General features: G+C 36.5%; 1 protein-coding gene across 1 annotated transcript in view; it reads left to right on the plus strand.

Annotated features, from left to right (window-relative positions):
* ADAMTS19 (ADAM metallopeptidase with thrombospondin type 1 motif 19) overlaps positions 1 to 13,399 on the plus strand; it is a 252,836-nt gene that overhangs the window by 168,001 nt on the left and 71,436 nt on the right. The window contains exon 16 of the mRNA XM_025860822.2: positions 6,662 to 6,742. Coding sequence (XP_025716607.2) covers positions 6,662 to 6,742 — 81 coding nt within the window. The remainder of the gene's footprint in view (positions 1 to 6,661; positions 6,743 to 13,399) is intronic.

Here is a 13,399-nt window from a genome sequence, read left to right on the forward strand (position 1 = left end):
AGGAGATGTGGGATAATGTTCCAGATACATTAATAGTGGGAAGTCATCCCCTCTTCTCTTGTATCCTCACCTATAAATACTGGTACCCCAGGGATGTGAGAATGAAATGACCATGAATGATCCATGTAGTGTGAGTTTTAAAGTGATCCACAACAAAATGTGATAGTGTTTGTACTGAAATATAATGACCCACAGGTTTGCTTTATATGTAGAAAACACCTTATCCTCCAGCTTACTGGGAGTAAGCAGACATTTACATTAGCATCTTACCTGGGCGCCTTCTCAACATTCTTTAGTATTTATGATTATATTTTCATCAATATTAGTATGCTTCTATTACATACCTCAGCTTTTTCCTGTCTTAAATTCCTTTCTTGTTCAAATATCAAAAATATCTGAGACTAAAGAATGTTTTAGTTTGAATACAAAGACCAGTCCATTTGTGTCTGAATAATCAAGAAAACTGAGTTCATTCTGGATAAAAGAGTCCTTCAAAAAAAGAAAATTAGACATAGCCCTCTGAAATGGAATATAACCTTTTGATAGGCCCCAGCAGAATAAAAGATAAGTGAGCTTGAAGATCTTGAAGCCTAAAAATAACTAAGGCCCGGGGTAAATTGCAGATCAAAATCTCAGCTTCCAAAGCTGTGAAAAATGTGACAGGTCCTACAAGTCAAAATCTGCCAGAACTCATTTAGAAAAGTCATACTTTGCTGTAATGGCCTCTCAGACTTTCAACTAAGAAGTACAATTATAAGAAGCTTTCCAGGATGATTGTAGTGGAGGAGGGCTTACAATATAGAAGTTCAAATGAAGTCTGAAAGACCAAAGAGATTTTTTAAAGATGCAAGAATTTTTGAAGAATATTCTTGCATGGTTATTTAATACGCATGGAAACAGTTCACTGAAGATTACTGATCATATTCAGCACTGACATCTTTATTTAGTTGTAGTAACACTTTATTTTTCCACTAAGCATAGAAAACAGAAATACCAGTTTAGAAGATGAGTGATGCTTTTCATTCTGACTGCAGTTGTGTGGGTACATTTTCCCCCAGATTTCTACTTCAAACCTCCTTTGTTTTTATTGCACTTTGATTTCTACTTTTGTTCATTTGTTCATTTGCTATTCGTAATTCGTGTTAATGGAAGCTATTATTTGGAAAATGTCTGAGATGCCTAAAATACTGGGAATATTGGAGACTAATAATGTTGCTTTTTTTCCTTCCAACTCTATGCTAGTTTCACATGACTCTCAGGGAAGAGACTAGAATTGTTAGCTTGAACCATAAGGTCCTGCATGGTGTTGTCCTTACCTGTCTCTCCAGGATCATCTCACACCAGCATTCCTTTCCTTTCCAGATTTCTTACAGATGCTCAAACTCACCACGCTCCCTCCAGCACCTTGCATTTAAAAATATGGTTCTGTTAGCTTTCTCTTAGCTTTGCTCGGTTCATTTCTAGACGTCACTTAGATCTCAGTTCAAATGGCACTTCTTCAGTGAACACTGAACAACCTCTACCTCCCATCACTAACAACTTGTTCAGTGACACCATATTTGTATCCCATGGTGAGGCTCTAATCACATTTGTAAGTTTACATTTACTCGTCTTTGTTTCCCCTGTAGTCTTTAAGATCATGCGGAAAAATCTCCTGACTATTTTTGTTTAACGCCATATTCCCCATGACCAGCATATGTATGATCCATTAATATTTATTAACATAATTAATAATGAAACATTTTTTAGTAAGTTTAAAAAACAAAAATCTGTGTAAGTCCCTAATTATATCATGGGTTTCATCTACTTGTGACTTAAAGAATGTTGTGTTCATTTCTCTGGAGACAATTTTATCCTTATAGTTTATGGACTTCCTAGAATTTCTTGAAGGAATTGCAGCCTTCTTTGGTCCAGTTGGCCATGCACACTGTATATATTGTATGAGTAACACATGTGCAGACACATGTGGGTGTTTTCAGTCCCTGTGCTCTATTTAGAGTTTGCTAAATCATTTTTGTTGGAGCTAGAAAATAAACTTGAGGAGGTTTTTTTTCCTTAGTGCATTTATCATGTCTTTCATTTTAACTTGCCTAGCTGCAGAATAAGTTTTTAAAGGAATTTTTAAAGATAATTTGTATTTTTGGCTGGTTGTGGAATTAGATAGTTACCAATATATACTAGGAAGAAACTGGGCATAAAATGTGTTACTCTTAGGAGAAGAGATGATGATACTGATCCTGTATAAGGAACACATGATCTGAGACTTTTGGTTTGTATGTTTGGCATAGCAGTAGGAGAGCAATTGTGTTATGTATTCTATTTTATGAAACAGTGGCAGCGGGTCATAGCTGGAAGCACGTAGTGGAATCAGATCTGAGGTCAAAGTTTTGATCAGCTAATTACTGACACAGCAGTCTTGAAAATGGCATTTTTCCCCTCTACTTTTATTTTCTCATCTATCAAATGAGAAATGTAGTATCTACCTTGGATGTTATCATTATGATTAAATGAATAATTTATTTAAATTGCCTATAGTAGTATCTAGCATATAGCAGTTGTTCAAAATGTGACATTTATCATTATCATTACCACAAAGATAATGACTGCTGTTGGCATCTTAAGAGGTCTGTTTAAGAACGGGATCTCTGGTTATTAAATAAGATGCTCCTGTGTACAAAGCCAACTATCCAACATGAGGATCAAATTTACAATGTGGACATCACAGACTTTATTCCAACTGCTAAATTCGGCAATAGCCACTCTCGTATTCACTGATTTAAATATATGTTAACTAACTAGAATTTAAATAAAAACTTGAAAAAAAGTGCATTCTTAATTGTGCTAAATGACTTCATTATTGAAGACTATCTAAGTCCCCCAGTCATTGGCTATCTCTCGTCGAATGTCTTTGCTCAGTATTTCTCTCCCTCCCTTCCTTCTTTAAACTCAGTCTAAACTCATCTGTCCTTTAAGCCATTCCAGTTGAGTAATAGAGAATTGCTCCAGATATATCCATGAACTTAGATATATCTGGTGTCCTAATGCACAGCAAATCTCTGAGTTTCCTGCTAAACCCGAATAGGAATTGACAGTTACTCCCTCTACTTCTTGCTCTCTCTACTCTTCTTTCTTAACATCCTGCCATTTAACCTCTTCTCCAAATACTTTACTGAATTCTTTTGCTCAGAGATTAACAGTCACCTCTTGGTTGTGACATCTGATGGGCTCTCCTTTGTCACCTTTCTCTTTGATTCTTATACAGCTTTGGACACAGCTGACCAGTGGCTCCCCTGGAGGTAATCCAATCCATAGAATTCCACTGGACCAAAAGAGCCAGATCTCCAGGTCTTCTTGTGATTATTCCTTCTCCGGATTCTTTTTTTTTTTTTAATTTTTTTATTGTTATGTTAATCACCATATATTACATCATTAGTTTTTGGTGCAGTGTTCCATGATTCATTGTTTGTTCATAACACCCGGTGCTCCATGCAGAACGTGCCCTCCTCAATACCCATCACCAGGCTAACCCATCCCCCTACCCCTCCCCTCTAGAACCCTCAGTTTGTTTTTCAGAGTCCATCATCTCTCATGGTTCGTCTCCCCCTCTGACGTACTCCCCTTTTCTTCCTCTCCTGTTATCTTCTTCTTTTTCTTTTTTCTTAAAATATGTTGCGTTATTTGTTTCAGAAGTACAGATCTGTGATTCAACAGTCTTGCGCAATTCACAGCGCTCACCGTAGCACATACCCTCCCCAATGTCTATCACCCAGCCACCCCATCCCTCCTACCCCCAACCACTCCAGTAACACTCAGTTTGTTTCCTGAGATTAAGAATTCCTCATATCAGTGAGGTCATGTGATACATGTCTTTCTCTGATTGACTTATTTCACTCAGCATAACACCCTCCAGTTCCATCCACATCATTGCAAATGGCAAGATCTCATTCCTTTTGATGGCTGCATAATATTCCATTGTGTATATATAAAACATCTTCTTTATCCATTCATCTGTCGATGGGCATCTTGGCTCTTTCCACAGTTTGGCTATTGTGGACATTGCTGCTATAAACATTGGGGTACACGTACCCCTTCGGGTCCCTACATTTGTATCTTTGGGGTAAATACCCAGTAGTGCAATTGCTGGATTGAACGGTAGCTCTAATTTCAACTGTTTGAGGAACCTCCATACTGTTTTCCAGAGTGGTTGCACCAGCGTGCATTCCCACCAACAGTGTAGAAGGGTTCCCCTTTCTCCACATCCCCGCCAACATCTGTTGTTCCCTGACTTGTTAATTTTAGCCATTCTGACGGGTGTGAGGTGGTATCTCATTGAGGTTTTGATTTGGATTTCCCTGATGCCGAGCGATGTTGAGCACTTTTTCTTTTTTCTTTTCAGTCTGGTGAAAACGATGGCTGTCCTTGGTTGAGTCCTGCACTTCTCTTCTCTCCATTTTCTCCAATTACTTTTATGGCTGATATTACTGCCTCACAAAAGTACTCCACTCGCCTGACTTTTGTCTAGAGTTCCAGATGTTCCACAGTTCTTAGCAGATATTTTTTACTAGTGTGTTACACTGTTTTATTAAGTACAGATTGCAAAGTCGAACTTATCAGATTACTACCAAAACTTGACTTCCATGTTCTTATAAACTATGGCTGCATTCTCACAGAAATAGTAAGAACGCATTGTGTTCAGTGTTTATTTCCCCACTTTCTGTTGGTTGTCAAGTTCAGATTTTTTTTTTTTCTTCACAGGGCCCTCTAGATTTTCTTCCTTGGTCTCTCATATTCCTGGGATTTTACAGTAACTTCCTGACACTGTTATCCACAACTATATCACTAAGTATCCTACATACTGTTGTCAGATGAAGCTTCTCCAAACCAGTGTCTAACTACCAAGTTCCTTGTTATAGAATGTTCACTAGCTTCAGATGGATCAATTCAGTGTCTTGGGCATGCATATGTCTTTAACAGAGACATATTCTAACATCTTCTCTTTCTGATACAATTATTTTATTGGTATGTTACTAAAAATATTACTGACTCTCTTACTTCTCTTTTCATACAGCAAACTCATACTTTTTCTATACATATCCAAATCCTGTCCATTCTTCAGGGACAGTTCATCTGTTTACTTCTTGATGAAGCTTTCCTTGACTCTCTGAAATGTTCTGTGAATTAGAGTGATTCCAGCTGATGCCAGTGTTTCTCAAACATGAGTACTGTATATAACAATTTAAAAGGAAAACAAGAAAAAAATCCCACTTCTGTGAGTTAAAAATAGCAGTGAATCTTTTGAGTGATGATGTGATCAGGTTAGGAGGACAGTTGAAACATTGGTTTATATTCTTAAGCAGGGAATTAACCATATCATCTTGCATATGATCTCTTTTACATAATTTTGGAAGTTTTTTTGAATTCATATTTGTAAAAGGTATTTTTGCCTTGTCTTTCTAATTTCATTATGAGTTCATTGAGTGCCCAGATCTTCTTACTGTACTTCTATGTATAAATGGGCAAGTAAGCATTTGTTTCTATTTTCATTGCTGCATATTTGTTCATGTATCAAAGTGATAGTCCTTGTATGGTTTGGTGTTACTAAAAATGGTTAAATTGGATAAGCAGTGTTCGCTAGTGGAAATTATTATTCGAAAAGCACATGCCTCGAATTCCATCCACTGCCACCAGGTGGGGTGTATGCTACCTTTGGGTGTACACCAATAATTTTAAACAATTTCAGGAATTCGAATAATTAATCAACACATGACAATTCTGGGATTTGTTATTGTGCCTTTTAAAAACTAACTTTGAAGTTAGACTTTGATCAGATATATGTAACTATCCAGATATTAAGAAAAATATTAAACATTATTATATACATCATATTATTATAATTTAAATAACTATTCAGCCTAAGTAGATGTCTGCTCTATCACTATTCTGCACTAAATGAAGTCTTAATTTTGACTTCTGCACACTCTCTTCTTTCTCACTTTATTTTATTATCTTATTTCACTTTGAATATTATATTCCTAACCTCTGCTGAAAAACCTTTCCTAGGAAACATCTAAATGTGTCTTCCTTCTAGCTGTTTGACATCGTCCAGGATGACGCCAGATTGCTTGGTGTGGCCTGACACTTACTTGTCTCCAGCCCCAGTTTCAAAACCCTTTGTTAATTACCTAAGGGAGGGCTTGGTCTCTCTTGTCCTATATTCAGCTACCCAGGCACCTGATCCTGCCATCTGTATTTTCTCCTGCTACATTTCCTTCTTCCCCACATATTCTAACTTAAAGGAGTTTCATGAACAAAATCTGAGGTTATTCGCTTTGTTCCAAGATCTACTGTGTTTCTGAATGGGCTGGACCATTGTGCTTTTTTTCACCCTCATACTTCATGAGATATCAATGAGCTTTTTTCTTTACATAACATACAATTACCTGTTTGCCCTCAATAGTGCCATAGACTCCACATCTTTCCAAGAAACTTCTCCACTTGAAACTATGACAGCTTTTATATCCAACTTTTTTTCTTTGTGTAGGTATTGAAATATCATAGCAAAAACCAAAACCAAAAGGAGAAAAGGAGGGGGGCAAGTCAATTAAGAAAAGAGATCTTAAAAGAACTCGTGATTTATTTCATGTTTTATTGACTCTTGCAGGTTATGTAGAAGTGCTGGTGATACCTGCTGGAGCAAGAAGAATCAAAGTTGTGGAGGAGAAGCCGGCACATAGCTATTTAGGTAACCTGACACAGAGCCGATCCAAGTACGAGCCCCCCTCCCCCTGCCCTGACAGTTCTCTGATGACGAGGACATCAGTCTGTTTCTAGTTACATGTTTGAATTTCCCAGGAAGCACCTCTTGTCATATCAAGTAGGAATTTCTTTCCTTCTCTCCCGGGGACTTACCAGAGCAAAAGCAATCTGGTTGTCTATGTTTTTGGGAGAGTATAAATTACTTCCACATGTTAGTCCATGTTTAAAAAAAAAACACTCGGAGGATTTAGGTATGTTTTATTTCATATATATGCACATATATATTTCATAAATGTATTTATTTCATATATACATACACATACATATACACATTTATTGCATGTGCAAATTCACATATATGTGTGTATATACATATATATGAATGATTAGAAATAGAAAATCTTGTGGGATTCTTAAAAAAGATTCTGATATACTGAACAGACTTAATCTTTTAATGGGAAAGGATGCTGTCTCTTGCTTCACTTCAGGTATTTTCACCTATGAAGAGAGTATTTTAAATTTTTAAATATTGCATCTGGAAAGAATGGTATCAGCCATTTTAATTAGGCCAGTTAGTGATTTTAAATATATGAAAAAAATACTCAGTTGCCAAAATACATATTGTTTATATATCAAAATTACAAACCAATTAAGTCATGTGAAATGATCATCTATAGTTATGGCATCCCTGGATAAAGGGATCTAATGTGATTAGGTCTGAAAAAGAGTAAAGTTTCTCCCAGAATTTAAACATTGTATTTATATTGTCTTTAAAGAAAGCCTGCATGTCTTTTTTTTTCTTAAAAGAAATAATGTTCTCATTATTCTTTCTCAAAAGAAATAATATCCCAAGGGAAACGCTTTGTACATGAAAAATAACCCAATATTACATGATTGTTTCTACTTTGCGATATTAAAAATAGTCTACTCTTGGACTGAGTTATTTTTCTCATTAGGGTTTGCTTTCTAGGAGTAGGAAAATATGAGGAAAGGGGACAGTAAAAAGAAATCCTCTGTCATGTGACACACTCATTAGTTTGTTATTATTAATTACCAATTTCATCTACTTTTACCTGCTAGGTTTTTAAATTCATTTTAAGTGCAAGTGAATCATCCCAGATATCCAAATTGAGATTAAAACTAAAACCTGTTTTTTGGAGACACTGTACAAAACCGAGACAATTTCAGGACATTCGTTCAATAACCAACAATTGGCTCTTACACTTGAGAATATGTTTTCTTTTTTCCAAGCTGGAAAGGAATATGGATGTCTTAAATGGAATGTTCTCATATTCTGTAAAACTCGACATTGTACTATGATTTTTAGTAACTTAACAAATGTGACTAAAATAACCAGCCAGTTTTACAAATGGGACATCTCCATGCTCTAATTCCTTATTCCTAGGCTCTTCGACCAATCCACTCTTGTTTCTGTCTCCCCTCTGACAAAGGGAGTTACTATAAAGTCAGCAAATGCCCTCCGTATTAACACATCCAATGGCCACCATTCATTCAATACTTTCTTCTTTTGACTTTGAATACTTGAGGCTCCCTACCTCATCGGATGCCCCTTACTGGTCTGTTTCGATGGATTGTCCTCCTCTACATGTTTTCCACATGTTCCCATACTGTGGGTCTCAAGCCTGGGCCCTGCGCCCTTCCTTGCTGTCCTGTCACCCTAGGGAATCCCATCTAGCTCTGTTGCTTGACATGTTTATTGGATGTAAATTATCAGATATCTCGTGTACCTGAGAAATAAGAAATCTAAGTCAAAAATTGTATTCTCACCCCATGCTGAAACTTCTTCCTCCTTCAGTGTACCCTGCTACAGTCTGTGTCACTGTATGGTTATCTTAGGAGTTCTCTATCAAGTACCACCCATCTGATGGTTTAATGTATTCTCTCACAGTTTTGGAGGCCATAGTAGTTTCACTGGACCAAAAATCAAGGCATCTGCAAAGCTGTGCTCTCTCTGGAGACCCTAGGGGAGCATTCACTCCTTACCTCCTCCAGCTTCTGGTGGCTGCCAGCATTCTTTGGCTTGTGACCGCATCATTCCATTGCCTGCCTCCCTAGTGTCCTTGACATCTCCTCTTTTTCTGTCTTCAAAGTTCTCTCTTCCTACCTCTTCTAAGGATACATGTGATTTTATTTCAGACCCACTTGTACTATCTAGAATAATCTCCCCATGTCAAGATCCTTACTCATATCTGCAAAGTTATTTATTTATTTGCCATATAAGTTAGCATTCATAGGTTCCAGGGATTCAGAAATTGATATTTTTTTTCCTTAATAACACTTGTTTTTTGAACTGGGGTGAAATACATGCAACATAAAATTTACCATCTTAACTATGGTAAGTGTACATTTCAGTGACTCTGAGTGCATCGCTTTGTTTTGCAACCACCACCGCCGTCCATCTCCAGAACTGTTCTCATCTTGCAAAACTGAAACTCTGTCCCCCTTAACAGTAACTCTCCATTCCCCTCTCCTCCCATTCCCTGGTAACCACCATTATGCTTTCTGTCTTCATGAATTTGACCACTTTGCATATGTGGAATCATATTCTCTCTATGTGATAATCTCTTCTTTTGTTCTTTCATAAGAACAGTAACTTCTTTTGTAACTATCTTATATCACTTAGGATAATCTCCTCAAGATTTAATCATGCTGTTGCATGTGTCAAAATTTCCTTCCTTTTTAAGGCCAAATAGTATTTCATGATATGCATATACCACATTTTGCTCATCCGTTGGTTCATCCATGGATACTTGGGCTGCTTCCACATGTTAGCTATTACGAACAATGTTGTGAATAATAATGTGGGTGTACAAATATCTCTTCAAGATCCGGCTTTTCATTCTTTTGAGTATATTCCCAGAAGTAGAATTGCTGTGTATTATGGTAATTCTATTTCTAATTTTTTTAGGAACTGCCACACCCTTTTCCACAGTTCTGTACTATTTTCCCTTCCCACTAACAGCATGCAAGTGTTCCAGTTTCTGTATTTTCTTACTAACTCTTTTTTTAAAAGATTTTGTTTATTTATTTGAGAGAGATAGAAAACGAGAGAGAGAGAGCAAACACTAGCAGGGGGGAGGGGCAGAGGGAGAAGGAGAAGCAGACTCCCTGCTGAGCAGGGAGCCCCACTCGGGACTCGATCCCAGGACCCTGGGATCATGACCTGAGCCGAAGGCAGATGCTTAACCAACTGAACCACCCAGTGCCCCACTTCTTACCAACTTTTGTTTTCCCTTTATTCAGGTAGTAGCCATCCTAATGGGTGTGAGGTGATTTTTCATGTGGTTTTGATTTGCACTTCCCTAATGATTAGTGATGTTGAAAACCTTTTCATGTATTTCTTGGCCATTTGCATATCTTCTTTAAAGAAATGTCTATTCAAGTCCTTTGTCCATTTTTGAAATAGGTTGTTTGATTCATTGTTGCTGTTGATGATGATGATGAGTTTTAGGAGGTTGCTGTATGTTCTGGATATTAACCCCTTATTAGATATATGATTTACAAATATTTTCTCCCATTCTGTTAATGGTGTCTTTTGATACGCAAAAGTTTTTAAATTTCATGAAGTTTGTCTGTTTTTCTTTTATCACCTGTGCCTTTTGTGCCATATCCAAGGAGTCACTGCCAAATTCAATATTGTAAAGTTTTGCCTTATGTTTGCTTCTAAGACTTTTATGGTTTTAGGTCTTACATTTAGATCTTTGATCCATTTTGAGTTAATTTTTGTAGATAGTGTTAGTCAAGTGTACAACTTCATTTTTCTGCATGTGGATACTCTGTTTTCTCAGTACCACTGGTAGAAGGACTGCCCTTTCTCTGTTGAATGATCTTGGCACCCTTGTAGAAAATCATTTGGCTCCATATGCAAAGGCTTATTTCTGGGTTCTCTGTTCTATTCCATTTGTCTATATGTCTGTTTTTATGTCAGCAGCATACTGTTTTGATTACACTAGCTTTCTAGTAAGTTTTCAGATCAGGAAGTATGAGTCTCCAGCTTTGTTCCTCTTTTTCCAGTGTGTTTTGGCTATTCAGGGTTACTTGAGATTCCATATGGATTTTAGGATAGGTTTTATTATTTCTGTAAAAAAGGCCATTGGAATTTTGGTAAGGATTGCATTGAATTTGTAGATCACTTTGATAATATTGACATCTTAACAGTTTGAAGTCTTCCAATCCATGAACCTGGGATGTGTTTCCATTTATTTATGTCTTCTTTAATTTCTTTCAGCAATGTGTTCTGGTTTTTATTGTATAAGTCTTTCACCCCCTCAGTTGAGTTAATTATTTTTGATACTATTGTATATAGATTGCTTTCTTAATTTCCTTTTCAGATTGTTCAGTGTTAATGTATAGAAATGCAGCTGCTTTTCTGTGTGTTGACTTTGTAATCCTGCTACTTTTAAAACAGGCTTTTTTGTATGTGTGTGTAGAATCTTTAGGGTTTTCTACATAGAAGATCATACCATCTGTAATCAGAAATAATTGTATTTCTTCCTCTGTGATTTGAATGCCTTTTATACTTGTGAATTCAGTTTGCTGGTATAGTGTTGAGAATTTTTGCATCAGTGTTCATAAGAGAAATGGTCTGTAACTTTGTTTTTGTGTCTGTGTGTTTTTGTCTGGCTTTGGTAGCAAAGAATGAGTTAGGCCTCATACTGTGAGTTAGGAAGTCTTCCCTCCAATTCACTTCTTTAGAAAATATGAGGATTGATGTTAGTTCTTCTTTACATGTTTTGTAGAATTTGCCAATGAAGCCGTAACATCCAGCACTTTTCTTTTGGGGGATATTTTTGGTTACTGACTCAGTGTCCTTACTAATGATAGATATTTTTAGGATTTCTATTTCTTTGTGATTCAGTCTTTGTAAGTTTTGTGTTTCTAGGAATTTGTACATTTCATTTAGGTTATCCAATTTGTTAGCATACAAATTTTTAAAATTTTTGTTGAAGTATAGTTGACATACAATGTTATATTAGTTTCAGGTGCACAGTATAGTGATTCAACAGTTTTATACATTGCACAGTGCTCACCGTGACAAATGTAGTTGTCGTCTGTCACCATACAATTATTTTAGTATACTTGACCATATTCCCCATGCTCTACTTTTATTACCTATAACTTTATTTTATACCCATAACTTTACTTTATATACCCATACCCATAACTTTATTTTATAACTGGAAGTTGGTACTTCTTAATCCCCTTTACCTATTTCATCCATCCTTCCACCATCCACTGCTACCAGTTTGTTTTCTATATCTATTAGTCTGTTTCTGTTTCTGTTTTTGTTTGCTTGTTTGTTTGTGACTCCACATATGAGTGAAATCACATTGTCTTTCTTTGTCTGATTCATTTCACTGAGCATAATACCCTCTAGGTCCCTTTGTGTTGTCAAAAATGACAAGAGCTTGTTTTTTATGGGTGAGTAATATTCTGTTTTATATATATGTGTGTGTGTGTGTGTGTGTGTGTGTGTGTGTGTGTGTGTGTATATAACATACACATACACACACCATCTCTTATTTATCCATTTATCTATTGATGGACACTTAGGTTACTTCCATATCTTGGCTATTGTAGATAATGTTGCATTAAACATAGGGGTGCAGATATCTTTTAGAATTAGTATTTTCATTTTCTTTGGGTAAATACCCAAAGGTAGAATTACTGGATCATATTTTTATCTTTAATTTTCTGAGGAACTTCCATACTGTCTTCCAGAGTGGCTGCACCAGTTTACTCTCCCACCAACAGTGCATGAGGATTCCTTTTTCTCTACATCCTCGCCAAAGCTTGTTATTTCTTGTCTGTTTGATCCTAGCCATCCTGACTGGTGTGAGGATTATTTATAGTAACTTTCTTATAATCCTTTTGATTTCTGTAGCATCAGCTGTAATGTCCCCACTTTCATTTCTGACTTTTTAGTTGTCTTTTTTTTTTTTTTTTGCTTCCTTAGTCAATACAGCTAAAGTTACATTGTTTTTGTTGACCTTTTCAAAAAACCAACTTCTGGTTTTGTTGATTTTCTCTATTATTTTAAATTCTATTCTCTATTTCATTTATCTCTGCTCTAATCTTTATTATTTTCTTCCTTCTGGTAGCTTTGGGTTTAGTTTATTCTTCTTCTAGTTCCTTAAGTTGTAAAGTTAGGTTGTTAATTTGAGATGTTTGTTCTTTTTTTAATGTTTTTATTGTTATGTTAATCACCATACATTACATCATTACCTTTTGATGTGGTGTTCCATGATTCATTGTTTGTGCATAACACCCAGTGCTCCACGCAGAATGTGCCCTCTTTAATACCCATCACCAGGCTAACCCATCCCCCCACCCCCTCCCCTCTAGAACCCTCAGTTTGTTTTTCAGAGTCCATCGTCTCTCATAGTTCATCTCCCCCTCCAACTTACTCCCCTTCATTCTTCCCCTCCTGCTATCTTCTTTTTTTTTCTTAACATATATTGCATTATTTGTTTCAGAGGTACAGATCTGTGATTCAACAGTCTTGCACAATTCACAGTGCTCACCATAGCACATACCCTCCCCAATGTCTATCACCCAGCCACCCCATCCCTCCCACCCCCCACCACTCCAGCAACCCTCAGTTTGTTTCCTGAGATTAAGA

The sequence above is a fragment of the Callorhinus ursinus genome, unplaced genomic scaffold, assembly GCF_003265705.2.
Source record: "Callorhinus ursinus isolate GAN/ISIS: 27379988/994484 unplaced genomic scaffold, GSC_fseal_2.0 scaffold30, whole genome shotgun sequence".
NCBI lineage: Eukaryota > Metazoa > Chordata > Mammalia > Carnivora > Otariidae > Callorhinus > Callorhinus ursinus.